At 44.0% G+C, this 19,611-nt stretch overlaps 1 protein-coding gene across 1 annotated transcript in view; it reads right to left on the bottom strand.

Annotated features, from left to right (window-relative positions):
• The window catches only part of EMP2 (epithelial membrane protein 2), a 46,851-nt gene that overhangs the window by 1,250 nt on the left and 25,990 nt on the right, over positions 1–19,611 (bottom strand). Inside the window, exons 2-4 of the mRNA XM_075285959.1 lie at positions 3,754–3,865; positions 3,077–3,176; positions 2,836–2,982 (exon numbers count right to left, since the gene is read on the bottom strand). Of these exons, the coding sequence (XP_075142060.1) occupies positions 2,836–2,982; positions 3,077–3,176; positions 3,754–3,831 (325 nt within the window). The 5' untranslated portion in view covers positions 3,832–3,865. The remainder of the gene's footprint in view (positions 1–2,835; positions 2,983–3,076; positions 3,177–3,753; positions 3,866–19,611) is intronic.

The following is a 19,611-nucleotide window of genomic DNA, read 5'->3' as shown; positions in this document are numbered from 1 at the left end:
GCGTTTCCGTAGATATAATTGACATGCTGAGATTTGCAAAGCCGCAACGACTTTGCAAATCGCAGCGTGTCCGCACTGCAATTTTTTCCGCAAACTGGGGATGGGATTCGCATGAATCCCATCCACTTTGCCTGAACAATGTGTACAATGCCACAATTTTTCCCGCAGCGTCTCTGCTGTGGGCAAATTGCGGCGTTTTCAGTCCGTGGGGCCCCGGCCTAGAGGGGTTTTCCAGGCATTTTGATTTTTTTTGTTATTGTATAAAAAGGTCTGTTAGTGCTATTAATGGGTTAAAAGTACACCCATTGAGTGATTTATCTGGGAGCTCTTGGCATCTTCTGCATTTGTTTAGTAGGTGTTAGCTTCACTACTATGTAAGTTCCTGTGTACCTTCCACAATACCAGCCTGTCACTGCTCCACCCTCCCTGTCTCACTAGCTAAGCTATCCTGCCCGCTGCTAGCCCTTTTCAAGTAACTAGCAACACACACACATCATACTTAGCTAGCTCCTCCTCTCTTCTTCGCAGTGCAGGCTGGAGATGCTGTGCACACACCGGAAGTACCTGTGAAGCCTGCTCAGTAGAGATGGAATGCTATCTCTACTACGCATGTCTTGCAGTCACCTCCATATTGCGCAGGCGCTTCGAGGAGCCGTTCCCGTACACAAGAAGACAGGCAAGTATTGATGGGGGCAGGGAGAAAGAGCACTGGTGACATTCCATTTCAGAAGTGGTGAAAGTGAACATCACCGTATTATCAGAAAGGAATGTAACCGCCCCAGAGATATGGGTAATTATCCTTTTTTTTTTTTTTTTTTTTTTTTTTTTTAAATAGAAGTAAATTAGTTAGGCGGGGGGAGGGGGTTTAGTGTAGCAGCTAAATCGTAGTTTATCCCGGGCAACCCTTTTAAGTAAATGAACAAAGGCAAAGCATATGGTAAAACGCTACAAAGGCATAGGATAGTGTTACTATAGTCTGCTTGGTGTGAAAAGCTGTAATGTAATATGTATGAAGTATCTGAACATGCCTTTGAAGGGTTTGTCTCATAATAAACACTTATCACATATCCTATGAATAGGTAGTGGGTGTCTGATACCCAGAGTACCAGATGGGACCCCTATGAATTATCAGATCAGAGGTCCTGTGTCTCCTTGAATGGAGCAGTGGGCACGTTGCCACTCAATTTAAAGTCCTTAATCCTGGCCAATATACCTGAGCGCTATACTCGTACCCTGCATGCACACAGATTCAGTTTCAACTACAAAACTCTGTGTTGGCAGGGTACAAGGCAAGGTTGTGTTGATTCCTAGCAGTATAGTTATCTATGATACTGAGGCTCTCAGCAACGTTCTAATACAGGACGATAGGTTGGTCTTCTGGCATACTGCTCAGGCTCGTAAATCTAGCCAACATGGGCAGAGTTTTATGGCTGAAACCGGTGTGTTGGTGGGGTTAGTCCATAGGCTTTGAATGGAGAAGCAGCAGGCACACATGACAGCTACTCTGATCAAACGGATAAGACACTGGAGTCTGTTCTCATGATCAATGACAGCCCAGAGATGGGACCCCCAGTGATCAGACATCATTTTTTCTGTACATAGGGGGAGAAGTGTTGAATATAGGACAACTCTACCAAGACCTCCTACTTACAGGTGTAGGACCGCCTCAACCTATCCTTTCAAAGCTGGAATATGGTTTTCCTAGTCCTCCGCGAAACATGACACTGCCTTCATATACCTTATATTTCATGAAAAGGTTTTATCCTACAGTCCTCATTGCTTGTACTGCAATCTTATGTCATTCACCACTTTCCTAAACAATGTCATAGCATGGATGGGGCCTCTGGCCCAATCAGATTTATCATTTATTCCAGAAAACTGGCGTAAATGCCTGAAATTTATGCCAACTAGTTAGAGTGGATTTCGGTGCAGATGTAGGGTTCTTCCAATTTGTCAGGAGACTTGTAAGTTAGACATGCCCTCCAACCGCGTAGGACATAAGACCGATGCTGATAACAAGTCTTCCTCAGGGGGTCACTAAGTTCTACATGGAGCCTGAGAAAAATGATCATTGTAGGAGATGCCCATCGACCATGTAGAGGACTATGCGGACATAAACCAATCATAAGCAGCAGCACAGAGGAAACAAGCATATGCCATAGGCATTCACACTTGTATAGCAGCAATATCCATGAAATGGCTTTCTATTAGGCAGATTGTCATTCTCTGCCCATTAAGAATACCGTATCCAACATGTAGACACCATATACAAACAATTCTATAGACGCGAGCACCGGGCTAAGCTGAGGTTTCATCCATCTCCTTAATTAGGCGACATAAGATACAACTGTCTGCAATTAACATAACAAATGGATCAATATAATACAACTGAATTCAGAATCCAGAATGATACAGAATAATAATAGCTTCATAATCGTCACCAAATTAAATCATTTATTTCTTTGTGAATCTACTGAATGAGCAATTAGAAAATACAATTAAGGAGATTAATGACTGTTTAATATAACAATCCATGTAGTGTTTCTATACTGTGTGTGGCGGTATTCTGTGTGAGGATATATTTGTAGAAAGTTATTTCCAATCTACTTTTAGAAGGGTTTGGAGCAGATTGCTCGGTCTAAAAATTTAGTACTCAAACGTAGTGAGGGATGTATTAAAGGGGACCTTTCATGTCCTCATGTATATGCGGTTTTATATACCGCTAGAAAACAAACAGGGCGCAAACTCAGTTCACTGTCTGATTTCTCAGTATGATCCCAGATGGTGGAGATACCAGTGCAGTGCATTTTGGTACAACATGGATGAAATACTCACAGGCCAAAAACTGGATAATGGCAGTGAACACAAATCGCTCTCCTTGTTTAAGCCGGAAGAGTTGGAGAACAAAGCTCAAGAGTCCAATACAGCACAGAATGGTGGACAAGATCATGGTCGCCTGAATGGTCTGGATTGCCTGAAAAGCTAAGGAATAAGATATAGGATTAGTAATATGCTCATTGACTCGTGCACTGGAGAAAACAAGACCGAACAGACGGATACAAGTGCTAGAACTTACAGTTGTTGTTGCTCCCAATCTCTGAACAGATTGTATTTGTAGTAGTGTTGAGACAGGTCTTCCAGATGTCAACATAAAAGTTATTTCCAACCCACCAGGCCTGAGAATCAGAAGAATATGACGTTACATTTCTCATTTAGGATCACATCACTGATAGGACTGCCTCGTTGACTTCTCACCATAGAAAGAGCAGACATTTCTATGGCTAAGTGACAGGTTATACAGAATATTCTCCTACAAACCTATACATCAATCTGCTCAGCTCCTCCTGCTCTATAACATGCCGCTTGCAGATTACATTGCATATTTCATACCCCAGGTTCCCTTTAATTCCTGTCATCATGGATACCAGTGAGTGACATGCCATCCTGCCACCCAGCTCTAGCCAGGTGTGGGTACAGATTTAGGGGCTAGTGCTTTGTACCACCAGGATTCTTCAGTCCTGTACATCCACTTTTACTGAAATGTAGAAGCTCCCACTAGATAGATCAGACACTTCTGTAAGCAGCAATGACCTCTGCCCGGCTGCGATATTGTTTCCAGCCCCTATTGCATATATATATATATATATATATATATATATATATATATATATATATACTTTCACATTGTAATTCTTCATGGCGAAATGCTTGTACGGAATAATGGCATTACAGCAGCATTGTGCAGTGACTCACATTGTCTATTGTGGCGATGAATAGCAGTGCTATGGAGGTTATGTGGAAAATGATAATAAAAGCCAGTACCACCAACATCTTCGCTCTCCTCTGCTGTCAGATCAAGAGGAAACTGAAAGACAAAACGCATGCAATGGATTAGTCATATGGCAAGGATTATTCTTGTATTCAAGTTTGCAACTATAATGGTAAAGATACGAGTCCAAGGCTGGAGACGCAACGCTATAATAATGTATCTCTATTATATGGAACCTATTACAGCCCTGTAGATCCTTATGATACAGTTGGTTCTGGTCATTAGACCCACAAACGGGACAGGATTTACAGTGACAATATGGTCCATATAATACACTCATATCCATCTGAATGGATTTACGTGTAGAAATTCCTACAACTGTCCCATTCATCTCAATAGGGCTTACGGAAATCTATGTACTCCCCACTAAAACAATCCTAGTCAAATGCATGGACTTTATTTTCAGTGCCAGAAATTCCTGCAAGATTTGCCAAATGTGAAAATACTTAAGCGGATTGATATGTAGATTTGTGGGGAAAAATTCAGTATAACTTGTATTTAGTTCCCTGAAATCTCTGTTCTTCCTTGCAATCAAGGAGGCGGTCCTATCCGTGATTGACAGCTATATATAGTCAAAGGGGAGGTCGTCAGTGACTGATAGGACCGCCTCCTTAACGTCTCTACATAGAAAGAGAATTCAAAGAATAAATGACAGGTTATACTGAATCTTTTGCCATGAAACTATATATGAATCTGCTCAGTTCCTCCTGTTCTATTACATGCAATTTTTTACAAGGAGGCAAAATGCTCTCAAATACAATTTACAGATAGACTCTAATCGCCAGGAAGATGTGATTCTAATATATAAATATATTTTGTTCCCAAAAATATACAGAAGAGACATAATGTGCATCAGTAATTTTGTAAACAGCTTCTTAGGCTCTGTTCACACTGGTGTCTTAATGTCTGATCATTCACCACCCCCTTACTGTTATTATAAATCCCCTGTATATGCACATTTGGTACCGGATAGAATAATGCAGCATGATGTGTCGTTCGGGCTAAGAAAGCACAAAAGAAATCTGATGGAACAGAACTAATGGAAGAGTAATCGGATGTATTCTAGATGTATTCAGTATTCTACTGCAAGTAATGTTAAAGGGTTAAACATGTCCCACCACGGTCCTCCCCATCTTCCCTTGCCCACTTTATAAACAAGTGACAGGAGGTGAAAGTTCACTTTTTGCCACCACTTCAAGGTTAAGGATTGTGCCTCATGTTATTACATGTCTTATTACACCATTCACTTATTACTTCATTTGTTATATTTGACCTCACGTGCATGTCCAACCAGTGTAAAAATTCTCTAGTAACAACCAGTTTCGAAGTAGATTTTTTTTTCCCCTTCATTTGCCAATCTGTGCATTACCAGTAAGTTACACAAGATGGCAGCAGATCTTTACTTGAGAGGAAATGGGATTCATTGGAAGGAGAGGAAGTAAATGTTGCCCAGAAGTCATTAGAAAAGTTTCTCATGAAAGTTATGTTAGTGGGATCTTAAGGTTTGTAGAGTACATCAGCTTTACGTTTGGCTCTAGAGGACTACAGTTGAAGATGGTATGGGGTTCACGCCAATCCTACAAAGACATACTGATGGGGGACAGATTATGAATCGTATATGGGAGCATGTTAATGTCTGTAAAGTGCTACAGAGTATGTTGGTGCTATATAATATTCTCCCCACTAGCATAGTCTCTGAGAAGAGCTTTTAGCGGCCAAAGTTTAGTTATACAATATACTTAAAATCTGCTTAAACTATTTAGTTTTAATGAAGAACACATTGCGGCCGGGCCCCACGTTGTGAAGACACCCTGTTTTTAAATAAATCGCAGCATGTCAATTCTACCTGTGGTAACACTGGCAGTTTTTGTGCATAGGTATAAAAAGGGCAATAAGTTTGCAGAAGAAAACACTGTGAAAATGCAATGAAAAACACTGTGGGAAAAATACACACCACATTTTGCTAAATGTGTTATTAGCCTTAAAGAGGACCTTTCACCATATCTGGGCACATGCAGTGTTATATACTGCCGGAAAGCTGACAGTGCGCTGAATTCAGCGCACTGTCGGCTTTCCCGATCCGTGCCCGGTGTAAAGCGCTATCGGTCCCGGTACCGTAGCGCTTTACAGTCAGAAGGGCGTTTCTGACCATTAGCCAGAGACGTCCTTCTGCCTCGCGGCGCCAATCACGCTGTGCTGTGGAGCGGGGAGGAACTCCCCCTCCCTCTCCTGCTAATGCTAGTCTACGGACGAGCAGTGTGAGCAGAGGGAGGGGGGAGTTCCTCCCGGCTCCACAGTACAGCGCGATTGGCGCCGCGAGGCAGAAGGACGTCTCTGGCTAATGGTCAGAAACGCCCTTCTGACCATAGAAGAGCTACGGTACCGGGCCGTAAGCTCTTCACACCGGGCACAGATCGGGAAAGCCGACAGATATAGAACTGCCTGTGCCCGGATATGGTGAAAGTTCCTCTTTAAAGGTACATGGACCTTTTAAAGGGGTTGTCAAGTTATTTGAAGGTGCAATGAACAAGCCTGTATTTAGCAGTCTGACCTGCCACCATGTCCAGCAATGTGCTACTGCATACCTCCCAACTTTTGAAGAACCGAAAGAGGGACAAAACTTAGCCCCGCCCACTTTTGTGTTGACTCCACCCACTCGTTAATTTTTCATGTGCCCGCACACAGTATAATCCTCCTACAGTCACCCGTAAATTATATGTCCCCCCTCTATCTCTCCCCCAGTTTCATATACACCCTTCATCTGCCCCCAGTTTCATGTCCCTCTTCCATCTCTGCCCCCAGATTCATGTCCTCTCCATCTCTGCCCCCAGATTCATGTCCCACATCTCTGCCCCCAGATTCATGTCCCCCATCTCTGCTCCCAGATTCATGTCCCCCATCTCTGCCCTCAGATTCATGTCCTCTCCATCTCTGCCCCCAGATTCATGTCCCCACATCTCTGTCCCCAGATTCATGTCCCCCATCTCTGCCCCCAGATTCATGTCCCTCCATCTCTGCCCCCAGTTTCATGTCCACTCCATCTTTGCCCCCAGATTCATGTCCCTCCATATCTGTCCCCAGATTCATGTCCCCACATCTCTGCCCCCAGATTCATGTCCCACATCTCTGCCCCCAGATTCCTGTCCCTCCATCTCTGCCCCCAGATTCATGTCCCCCAATCTCTGCCCCCAGATTCATGTCCCTCCATCTCTGCCCCCAGATTCATGTCCTCTCCATCTCTGCCCCCAGATTCATGTCCCCACATCTCTGCCCCCAGATTCATGTCCCCACATCTCTGCCCCCAGATTCATGTCCCCACATCTCTGCCCCCAGATTCATGTCCCCCATCTCTGCCCCCAGATTCATGTCCCTCCATCTCTGCCCCCAGTTTCATGTCCTCTCCATCTCTGCCCCCAGATTCATGTCCCCACATCTCTGCCCCCAGATTCATGTCCCTCCATCTCTGCCCCCCAATTCATGTCCTCTCCATCTCTGCCCCCAGATTCATGTCCCCCATCTCTGCCCCCAGTTTCATGTCCACTCCATCTCTGCCCCCAGATTCATGTCCCTCCATCTCTGCCCCCAGATTCATGTCCCCCATCTCTGCCCCCAGTTTCATGTCCACTCCATCTCTGCCCCCAGATTCATGTCCCTCCATCTCTGCCCCCAGATTCATGTCCCCACATCTCTGCCCCCAGTTTCATGTCCACTCCATCTCTGCCCCCAGATTCATGTCCCTCCATATCTGCCCCCAGATTCATGTCCCCACATCTCTGCCCCCAGATTCCTGTCCCTCCATCTCTGCCCCCAGATTCATGTCCCCCATCTCTGCCCCCAGATTCATGTCCTCTCCATCTCTGCCCCCAGTGTCATGCCGTCCTCTCCATCTCTGCCCCCAGTGTCATGCTGTCCTCTCCTTCATCTGCCCCCAGATTCACGTTCCACCTCCACATTAAACTTACCTTCTCCTCCGCTCCCTCGCCGCTCTCTGCCCGCCTCTCTCGCTGACACATGCGGCTGAAGGAAGGAGCTGACACAGGTCAGCTCCTCGCTTCGCCGCTGCCCGCCTCTCTCCCTGACACATGCGGCTGAAGCTGCTCGCGCGCTCGCTTCGCCACTGCGTCTCTCTCTCGCTGACACATGCGGCTGAAGCGAGGAGCTGACCTGTGTCAGCTCCTCGCTTCTCCGCTGCCGCCGGCTCCTGGCTTGTAGACGCGAAGCGAAGGTCAGCTCCTCGCTTCAGCCGCATGTGTCAGCGAGAGAGAGACGCAGCGGCGAAGGGAGCACGCGAGCAGCTTCAGCCGCATGTGTCAGGGAGAGAGGCGGCCAGCGGCAAAGCGAGGAGCTGACCTGTGTCAGCTCCTTCCTTCAGCCGCATATGTGTTCAACTCAGATCTGCATCCTCTGGACGCAGATCTGAGTTGAAATCGGGACATACCTCCCTCCAACCGGGACCGCGGGACATGTCACCCAAATCGGGACTGTCCCGCGGAAATCGGGACGGTTGGGAGGTATGGCTACTGTGCTTTTCATTGAGATTTGTCAACATGGCTGCAGCGGTGCGGTGTCCGTATACATATATCAACACTGCAGACAGTCGCTGATCTCAGCGGTCCCGTACTGTATACCAAGTGATGTGTGCATATCCTTGTCACCACTTCATGCATGTAAAATCCTAGCAGTGCTGGAAATTGTAGCTTGTCAGACTGACAAGTATAGGTTTGTTATTTTAATTCTTTCTCTGCAGTTCCCTTTTTGGCACATGACATGCCCCCTGTTTGTTCGGTGACACAAGATGTTCTATTCACACTCCCTAGTGCCACATCACGTAATATATGACTTGGGGCCCGGGAAATGCAGGAGTATTCCTCCAGGCCCAGGATATTCAGCCATATTTCTTGGTCACCCTTTTTGCAGAAGCCTCGAGGACTTTTCGGGAGAGTTGACCATTAGGATTTGGAGTCAGTTGGCAAAACGATGGGAGGGTTTAAAGTACTACAAATAAAGGTGGGGAGTGGTCCGATAGGTCCTTCCTTATATTATCCTGCCCGCCGAGAGTTAAACACACTGATGGCCTGGACACAACATGGGTATGTGTCTTAAATCCTACACCAAAGCATCTCCTAAAACCCTGATCACTAAATGACTATATACTGTAGATTGCCATGATAGATAAATACGCTTTCATTTATTTTATAGTTTCCATGTATTCATGCTACAACCATGTTCACAGAGCTCACAATAGAGTCAATTGCACAACAGAAATGCATTTTCCTGTCCAAACATCCAAATGGCGGCCACTCCTTTCCTGTACCTTACTCCAGAGTAATAAAACACTCTTAGGTTTTCTCCAAACAAGGCATATAAAACATGATTGAAACGTAAGCGTTGCTGTTGTGATACAATACCAAACAAATACTGTGGTCGGTGACCAGGCCACGGTAGGAAATCTCTTTGAAATAACCACCCAAAATTTCAAAGAAGACAGTCAGTATGGGAAACTGGAACTCTGCCACACATATGGTCTGGGGAAGGGGGTGGTCTTCTCAAAGAGGTGGTCTTTTGGGGAGGCTGTATACATATACTGAAGTTACTGGGCCAGATACAGAAACATAAGTGGATAACACTAGATAAAACACATAGATAGACAGAAAGTTAATGGACAAATATGAACATAATCCCTCACATGGTCTCTGACAGTCCAGTATATATACCCATCCCCCCACGTGTAAATCTTTAGCACACCTGATATCACAGCTTATCCTAGGATCACACTAGCATTCGGCTTTCCATGGGGACCCGACGGAAAGCCTATCCACTTATAAAAACGGATACCCACAGACGCCATATATTTTTCTTTCCTTCGATTTTAAGTGGAATCTCCTATGGAGACTGAAATGCAGATGTGAACCTAGCCCTAATACTTATATCAGCCACATACAGGTTATAACAAAGTGATACTGATAAAAAGGAGCCTTTATACACCCACAGCAAGCCTCAAGATCATGCAAAACCAGTTGTCTTCCAAGATCCTACATTCTTGTTGAACTTGTCTCACATAGAAGTATTAGATAGATTTCCATTCATAGATCTGTATAAGGCAAATAGCGATTTGGCAATTTTTTTTACCGCTATACACTGAATAGGATAACAGGTTTGTATTTTTATACTTCAGGCATTTTCGGACGCAGATGTCTGACTGTGGGCGCCACTACCAGATCACGGCTGTGTAAATCAGTGGAGGGTCACAGTTATGGCGCCCGCTTCTGAGTGGGCACCATATTTCCATCCTCTGTACTACATTCACACAACAGTGATTCATGGCTGTGTGACATCCATTCTCACAGGAACGTTAGTTTGATGGTCCATTGTCATAAATCATCATAATATAGGTCATGTCCTATTATTGGTCATTTTTGCAGAACTCTCCATACACTGGAATGTATTGTATCCATGAAAATGGGGGCCCCATTGGTGGAAGATGACGGTGAAAAACGTTTTTAGTTTTTCGCAGCCGTTTTGCACCTCTATTGTCTGAATGTAGCTTTACGGTGGATGTTTAGAAGGGGTTAATTAGCAACGGACTGAACAAGGGGTGTAACTGCTAGCGCTCAGTCCACTAACTGAGACCATATAGCATTGTTAACGTTTTGAGATCTGTTGACATGGTGCAGTGCTACAAAGTAGATGTGTCTGTGGGGTGGGGTGGTTCCCGGGCCAGAGCCTGGGGGCTTAGCCTGGTTGCTGTGGTCCGTTGGGCTGCCGAGTTGCCCTCCCTGTGGGCGTAGTGTTGTGGTAGCAGTTGCAGTGCTGTAGTAGGGTAGGGAATCGCTATACGGTGGTCACTGTGAAGTGGCTAGTGGGCCATCCCAGTCCCCAGACCTGAATATCATTGAACATCTGTGGGATGATTTGAAGCGGGCTGTCCATGCTCGGCGACCATCTAACTTAACTGAACTTGAATTGTTTGTCCAAAATACCTTTATCCAGGATCCAGGAACTGATTAAAAACTACAGGAAGTGACTAGAGGCTGTTATCTTTGCAAAAGGAGGATCTACTAAATATTAATGTCACTTTTCTGTTGAGGTGCCCATATTTTTGCACCGGTCAAATTTTGGTTTAATGCATATTGCACATTTTCTGTTAGTACAATAAACCTCATTTCAATCCTGAAATATTACTGTGTCCATCAGTTATTAGATATATCAAACTGAAATGGCTGTTGCAAACACCAAAATATTTAGAACTAAAAATGATTAAGATTAATAGGTGTGCCCAAACTTTTTCATAGGACTGTATAATCCTAGGATATGTAGTCCATGGGTTTTGTTTTTTTCTCTTAAATTTGGTAGCTGTTGGAAGGAGCCATGGCACTTGTATGAGCGCTGTGACCTCTTCACATCTCTTTACAGTGCATGCTCTCTACATCATAGTGGCTGTGTGATGGATTTACAACCTTATCTCATAGAAGTGAATGGGACGAGGGTGTAATTACATCATACATCACTATAAAATGGCATGAAATGTACACAGTGAAGAAGTCCCAGTGCTCACACAAGGACGATGGCACCATCTCTTATATCCTGAGTATAGGTTACCAATAGAAATGAGTTGGACAACCCCTTTAATTTGGCACCTCCATTGCTTCTTCTTGAATGATTTTGTTGTTTTCCCACGTAATCTATTTACAGATACCAATTAATTGACAGTAACCTTTTTCCACTCTAGAACCAGAGGGTTATTAGAATTAACCCATAAATCACAACACCTTATATCATCAAAGACGTTACTTTTTACCTTCGTACCCCTGACACATTCAGTACAAGTAGTAAACTACTATTCGGGGTAGACAAATGAGGTACCAGCTAATTCAACAGCTTTTCCTCTACTATATTGCCTGCATAATTCAGGGCACATATAGAATTATTTTGATGGTGTATTTAAATATCCTTTGAGAAGATACAAGCAATCCATTGAGTTATATTGCTGACTGCTACTTCTTTAGGAGCTTATTGCATATAATCTGACTCAGCAGCTATTGAATTTACACAGGATATATCACATCTTCTCACATGTCTGCTTTAGTAAATGCCTGGGCCTAATTTCTATAAGAAAAAATATATCTTTGTAACGTATTAGCCAGTGGATATGAAATGTAAAGATTGATAGTCCTCAGTAGTTGATACCTTTTTAATGGCTAAGAAAAATGATGACAGATTGAAAGCTTTTGAGACTACTAGGTCTCTTCATCAGGCACAATTTCTGAAGGCATGCACATTTATCCAGGAATAGAGTGTTTGGTGCACAATTGATGGAAAGTAGTACATACAAATAAATAGAGAAGTTCAAAAATTTTCTTTGAAAAGCTCTGGAGCCACCACGGTTTTTCCCACATTGCTTTTTTTTGCTGAGGGTCGCTATGTGGGGTCTTAGCCTCAAATTCACTTTTTAGTGACATCCTAAGCTTTCCCAGTGGTGACTTCAAAATGACAAATTATCAAGGAAAGCAATAGCCAAGTTTTAGGCCACATCACTTTTTGGCTGTGGCTTGCTATGTGGGGCCTTACCCTAAAGGGGTTTTCTGAACTTAATTATTTTATGACTTATCCTCAGGATAGGCCACAAATACCTGATCGGCAGGGGGCTGACCAGTTCCAGCACCCGTCCAATACGAATCTGATTGGTCTGGGGGCTGGATATCGGCGACAAGACAACCACTTTAAGGGTAAATTATGGATCTGGGAGAAAAAAAAAGACATCTTGCTTCCAAAGTTTTCCTTTAATCGCAGTTAACATGTCATGGCTTTAGTGGACTGTTAAGAACAATGCTTCAGGATATCATGTATAGAGATTGTGATGTTAAGAAGGGTTTTACATTTCATTCTTTATATTCTTTTCCCCGGAGCAGACTGCAACAACCTACAGTTTTAGCTGGTTAATCTGGTTGTTCAATCCAAATTCTGTACATTTCAGTGACTACTCTGTAAAGGCCTTAAAAATACACAAAGGATTGCCTGGAGCCCAGAGAGCTGTAGACTGACAGTACAAGGAGACACTGAAAACATGCAAAATATTCATAAGTAACACGAACAAGAATAGGTTTACAGTTTTGGATCCGGAAGGTAAATACCCTTCAGCACTCAAATCCCTGCCCCGCCTGTTAGTAATGTGAACGTTTGCTGCATTTCTTATTGTATTGTCAAAGTGTCTCATTTGATAAGATTATGATCAGCTATATCATATAACTGAATAAAATTTATAGTGATTTTTCCAGAATTATAAGGGTTAATCCACACGGAGGAAAATGGCGCTGAATTTGGTCTGGAATCCATGTCAGATTCAGTGCTGAAAAAAAGCGTCCCATTGACTTCAATGGGTTCCTTTTTCTACTAGAAAAAGGAACCCATTGAAGTCAATGGGAGGCTTTTTATTTCAGTGATGAATCTAACACAGATTCCACACCAAATTCAGCGCCATTTTCCTCCATATGAATGCACCCTTACTTATCAGTTATCCACAGGATAGTATGTGATCCCTGGAGGCCCCACACCAGTCATAAGAATCGGTGTGTCACACCAGCCATCGGCTGCTTAATTCAGCTCTATGGGACTGCCAGAGATAGCTGAGCATTGTACTCAACTGTGTTTCTCTTAGTTGGTGAGGTTCTGGATGGTTAGACCCCTACTGATCACAGGTACCCCCTATCCTGTGGATATGGGATAAATTTAGTAAAAATCCATTACTGTAGTAAAAGTAAAAGACCAGTAGGAATCTGTTCTTTGTATATGAGGCAAAGGACAATATGCTTAGGACTGACGATACATGTTACCAGCACGTGTAATCTACAGCAATGAACCATCCCGTCTGTTTCTCCCTTAGATGTAATTTTGGTTTTAACATGAACTAGCCCCAAACATACCCCCAGGCTGTATATGATCGTCAGATGATACCATCACCTCCACAGACACGTGAACTAAATCACATGTATAGAAACTTCTTCAAAACTATTGGAAAAGCATTCAATATGGCTACCAAGTTAGAAAGAGAATGGCCATAGAGTAGCCTCCTGAATGCTTCCAGATATCTCAAAATCACTATAAGTCTAAGGCCAGCTCATAATATAAGCCATCAGAAATTATACACAACTGAAATTGTAAGACTTATTCAATTATAAGTCAGTGACAAGATTTATTACTCTATTGCATATAAAATATAAGTAAAAAGAGATGTTTTTGTTGTTATTGTTTTGCTTAGATCCACCAAAAATATGCTGATAGGACCCCAACCAATGGTCTGACACATGACAGGAGGAGGATCTGGCAGAAACATTCAATTTCCATCAATACTACCATAAGGCACATAAAGCATTACACAGTTCCTGTTGAAAACAATGGTCTGTCCATGTAAAACAAACTTTAGGCATGCCATTAATAATTGAGATAACCTCTATTATGATATTGTTATACAGTAATATAATGACTAAATTGACATCAGACTAGATTAACAATACATAAATGCATAATACTTTATATTATCTTCTTGGATTATCATCACATATCACACACATCTACCTTGCAAGTACCTTAATTAATAAGAGTACAATAGTTTAACAAACATTGAGAAAACAAACTCCATGTAAATTTTACAACCTTAGAGTGATTATATACATATATTTAAGGCATCACAGTGATGCTATTGTGTTAAATATAAGCGCCCTCCAAAATACAGGCGTACCCGGCTTCTTTAATATTTCACTCCCACATATTAAACTAAAAATATTCTCACAAGGCTCCCAAAGAGCTATTTGCAGACACAGTAACAGCCCTCTTAGCACTCTGCTGCCCTGAATGTCTTAAGTGTCTCTATAAAATGTGTGTAAAGTCACATGTGCAGCCCCTGAGGTCATTTACATATATTACAGGTCATGACAAATCCAATCACACAAGAATGTCAGCTCATAAGGCTCCAGAAACAAGGAGCCAAGCCCCAAATATAATTACCACCTCCTTGTAGAAAGCCAAGCCCACACACACAGAAATCGCCTCCTCGCAGATCACAACTGAACACTCAGATACACAAAAGTTCACGTAAAAACAGGGACTTAACATGAATTTAGTCAATAGTTATTGTAGGTATATGTCCAGCTGAGCAGCGATTCCTCCTGACCCCCCCATACATTTGCACACTAAGGTCAACTGAGTATGCACTTGTCTCCAAAGGGGAGAGAGGGGTAACCGGTGCCAGATAAATCTCAAATTAGAATACATTGGGCATGTTCAACAAGTCTTATTCGTTCCTTAATATGATCTGTTAGGGGAGAGTTAGAATATCCCCAAATATATTGTTTGCTATAAGAATGTGAAGTTGTGGAATACACCCAGAGAGGGGCCCATTATGATCATTGCTATGGAGACCCTGTTATGTAAGAAGCCGGTCTGTGCATATACCCTTACTGAATGATATTGTTCATGTATTATCATAAGTGGATATATTGTTTATGCATTTGTCATAAGCATACAGGGCCGCCGATAGGGCAGTACTACCGCTACTGGCGTCAGGGGCCCGGCCAAATTGAAAAATTGGGGGGGCCCGGCCCCTGGCGCCAGCAGTCCAAGGGCTGGATTGGGAGACGGGGACCGATCGGGGCCCTGACATTTCGATCGGGCCCTCTGCAGTGCCCACTGCCCAGGCCCCAGGTCAGAGGAGGTTGTTTAAGCCAGTGTGCCGGGTGTGCCGCGGGGAAAGTTCCCCAAACGCGTGCCAAGATTGGCACGGGAGACCTACTGTATATTGCAGGCACAGCAGCCAGTCCCCGTGTACTTGTAAATGTAGACGGAGCGTCCTTACACTGCTCTGCTAGAGCTCAGGTGTAGGACACGCCCCCTTCTCTCCCTCCACCAATCAGAGATGAGCCTCTCACTGCACAGAATAAGGGCTCCTTGGACCTGCTGCTACACGTGAGGAGCTCCTGCCGTCTGCAGCCCTGAATAGGAGAGGAGGAGAGGAAGCTGAACAAAGTGAAAGTAAGAAAACACCAGGTTAGTAACTATTCTTATTAATGTCAGGCATTTGGGGTTATTAATTTAGTTTTAGTAACTCCATGTGCCTCACATTAATAGCAATTAACCCCATCATGTCCCTCATATTAACCCCTGTGGCTCACATAAGAGTTAATAACATGTGTGACATATGGGGGTACTATATAATGAAGATATTTACTTAATTATTACCTCCATATGTCTCACATATCAGTGTCCCTTATGTAAAGCACACAGGGGGTTAATGTGAGGGACATGATGGGGTTCACTGCTATTAATATGAGGCACATTGAGTTGTAACTAGAGATGAGCGAACACTAAAATGTTCGAGGTTCGAAATTCGATTCGAACAGCCGCTCACTGTTCGAGTGTTCGAATGGGTTTCGAACCCCATTATAGTCTATGGGGAACATATACTCGTTAAGGGGGAAACCCAAATTCGTGTCTGGAGGGTCACCAAGTCCACTATGACACCCCAGGAAATGATACCAACACCCTGGAATGACACTGGGACAGCAGGGGAAGCATGTCTGGGGGCATAAAAGTCACTTTATTTCATGGAAATCCCTGTCAGTTTGCGATTTTCGCAAGCTAACTTTTCCCCATAGAAATGCATTGGCCAGTGCTGATTGGCCAGAGTACGGAACTCGACCAATCAGCGCTGGCTCTGCTGGAGGAGGCGGAGTCTAAGATCGCTCCACACCAGTCTCCATTCAGGTCCGACCTTAGACTCCGCCTCCTCCGGCAGAGCCAGCGCTGATTGGCCGAAGGCTGGCCAATGCATTCCTATGCGAATGCAGAGACTTAGCAGTGCTGAGTCAGTTTTGCTCAACTACACATCTGATGCACACTCGGCACTGCTACATCAGATGTAGCAATCTGATGTAGCAGAGCCGAGGGTGCACTAGAACCCCTGTGCAAACTCAGTTCACGCTAATAGAATGCATTGGCCAGCGCTGATTGGCCAATGCATTCTATTAGCCCGATGAAGTAGAGCTGAATGTGTGTGCTAAGCACACACATTCAGCTCTAATTCATCGGGCTAATAGAATGCATTGGCCAGCGCTGATTGGCCAGAGTACGGAACCTGACCAATCAGCGCTGGCTCTGCTGGAGGAGGCGGAGTCTAAGATCGCTCCACACCAGTCTCCATTCAGGTCCGACCTTAGACTCTGCCTCCTCCAGCAGAGCCAGCGCTGATTGGCCGAATTCCGTACTCTGGCCAATCAGCACTGGCTAATGCATTGTATTGGCGTGATGAAGCAGTGCTGAATGTGTGTGCTTAGCACACACATTCAGCTCTACTTCATCGGGCTAATAGAATGCATTGGCCAATCAGCGCTGGCCAATGCATTCTATTAGCTTGATGAAGCAGAGTGTGCACAAGGGTTCAAGCGCACCCTCGGCTCTGATGTAGCAGAGCCGAGGGTGCACAAGGGTTCAAGCGCACCCTCGGCTCTGATGTAGCAGAGCCGAGGCTGCACAAGGGTTCAAGTGCACCCTCGGCTCTGCTACATCAGAGCCGAGGGTGCGCTTGAACCCTTGTGCAGCCTCGGCTCTGCTACATCAGAGCCGAGGGTGCGCTTGAACCCTTGTGCACACTCTGCTTCATCAAGCTAATAGAATGCATTGGCCAGCGCTGATTGGCCAATGCATTCTATTAGCCCGATGAAGTAGAGCTGAATGTGTGTGCTAAGCACACACATTCAGCACTGCTTCATCACGCCAATACAATGCATTAGCCAGTGCTGATTGGCCAGAGTACGGAATTCGGCCAATCAGCGCTGGCTCTGCTGGAGGAGGCGGAGTCTAAGGTCGGACCTGAATGGAGACTGGTGTGGAGCGATCTTAGACTCCGCCTCCTCCAGCAGAGCCAGCGCTGATTGGTCGAGTTCCGTACTCTGGCCAATCAGCGCTGGCCAATGCATCCCTATGGGAAAAAGTTTATCTCACAAAAATCACAATTACACACCCGATAGAGCCCCAAAAAGTTATTTTTAATAACATTCCCCCCTAAATAAAGGTTATCCCTAGCTATCCCTGCCTGTACAGCTATCCCTGTCTCATAGTCACAAAGTTCACATTCTCATATGACCCGGATTTGAAATCCACTATTCGTCTAAAATGGAGGTCACCTGATTTCGGCAGCCAATGACTTTTTCCAATTTTTTTCAATGCCCCCGGTGTCGTAGTTCCTGTCCCACCTCCCCTGCACTGTTATTGGTGCAAAAAAGGCGCCAGGGAAGGTGGGAGGGGAATCGAATTTTGGCGCACTTTACCACGCGGTGTTCGATTCGATTCGAACATAGCGAACACCCTGATATCCGATCGAACATGTGTTCGATAGAACACTGTTCGCTCATCTCTAGTTGTAACCTGTAATATACATGACCAAACTTTTTATACACAACTGTGGATAAAAGTACAGACCTATACATTTCTAAGGACCCATGTATACAGCCATTCTTTTTGTGGCTGTGTATCTGGGCCAAATTGAAGAGCTGAAGATTATAGAGCAGGTCCTATATCTGTCCTATACGTACCCTATATCTGTCCTATACATTCCCTATATCTGTCCTATACATCACCTATATCTGTCCTATACGTACCCTGTATCTGTCCTGTTATACCCTATATCTGTCTGCATTTGTGGCCCTGTCAATTAATTTTTAATGTTTATATCAGTGAAAACCACATGCGTGCCACTTGTATGCAGGAGGCGTAAGGCTGAGGCCCCACGTTGCATAAACGCAGCGTTTTTGTTGCAGATTTTGCTGCAGTTTATTTCAACCAAAGATTCAACCATTTAGAATCTATATTATTAACTATATGTATAATATGTACTGTTTTAGTGTCATTTTGTGCCATTTTGGTTGGTGGTGTGCCCCGGGATTTTTGAAGTGTAAAAAGTGTGCCGCGGCTCAAAAAAGGTTGAAAATCACTGGTTTAATTGTCGCAAAATGAAGTAGTCTTAAAATGGTGGGGGGGGCCCAGACACTTAGGCTGTATGGGGCCCCAAAATTCCTGATGGCGGCCCATTAAGCATATTACATTGATATGTATGTATAGGAGTAAGGTGATTTACTTCCTGCAATCACAAGACTAAATATGCAGCCAGGCTAGGTTTATAGCTTTACTCCTTGCTGTCCTTAACACAAACCAGTCAGGTATATGAGATGCGAGAAAGGGGGTCGGATAGGGACCTCATATGGTACTCATCTTTCCAACATGCAGATAGAACCAGCTTTCAAAAATGAAGAAAGGGGGAAGAGGGGGGCACTTTGGCACTGGTTGTGCCTTCATAAGCCAGGAGATCACTATTACAAAATAAACTGTGAAGAATTTTGCCATAACATGGAAGCAAAAAAAATTATATATATACAGTATACTGAGTATGCCCAACCAATATGAGAGATTCATCCAGCTCCATGGAAACAAAAAAGACTATAAGATACCAGGTTTTATGTTTTTTTTTGTTTTTGTTTTTTTTTAAAACTTTTTTGCTTGTTTGTCTTCTTGTTTGTCTCTTTAGATGTATAGATCAGCACTGGACCGTTTGGGTATTATATAGTTAAATTTAATAGTACTTTGTGTGTACTCTTATGTTCACATTACCTGTTTAAAGTGTGTTTGCTGTGCCTGACTAGAGATGCATGTATATGTCAGTGAGGTTACTGCCAAGCCCAGTAAGTTAGTAGTGGCGACAGCAGGTATTTGAGGTGTGTAGACTGTCTCGAGATGAG

Source organism: Leptodactylus fuscus, chromosome 8 (assembly GCF_031893055.1).
Source record: "Leptodactylus fuscus isolate aLepFus1 chromosome 8, aLepFus1.hap2, whole genome shotgun sequence".
Taxonomy (NCBI): domain Eukaryota; kingdom Metazoa; phylum Chordata; class Amphibia; order Anura; family Leptodactylidae; genus Leptodactylus; species Leptodactylus fuscus.
The sequence above is the reverse complement of the archived record's forward strand: the minus strand, read 5'-3'. Positions and strand labels throughout refer to the sequence as shown.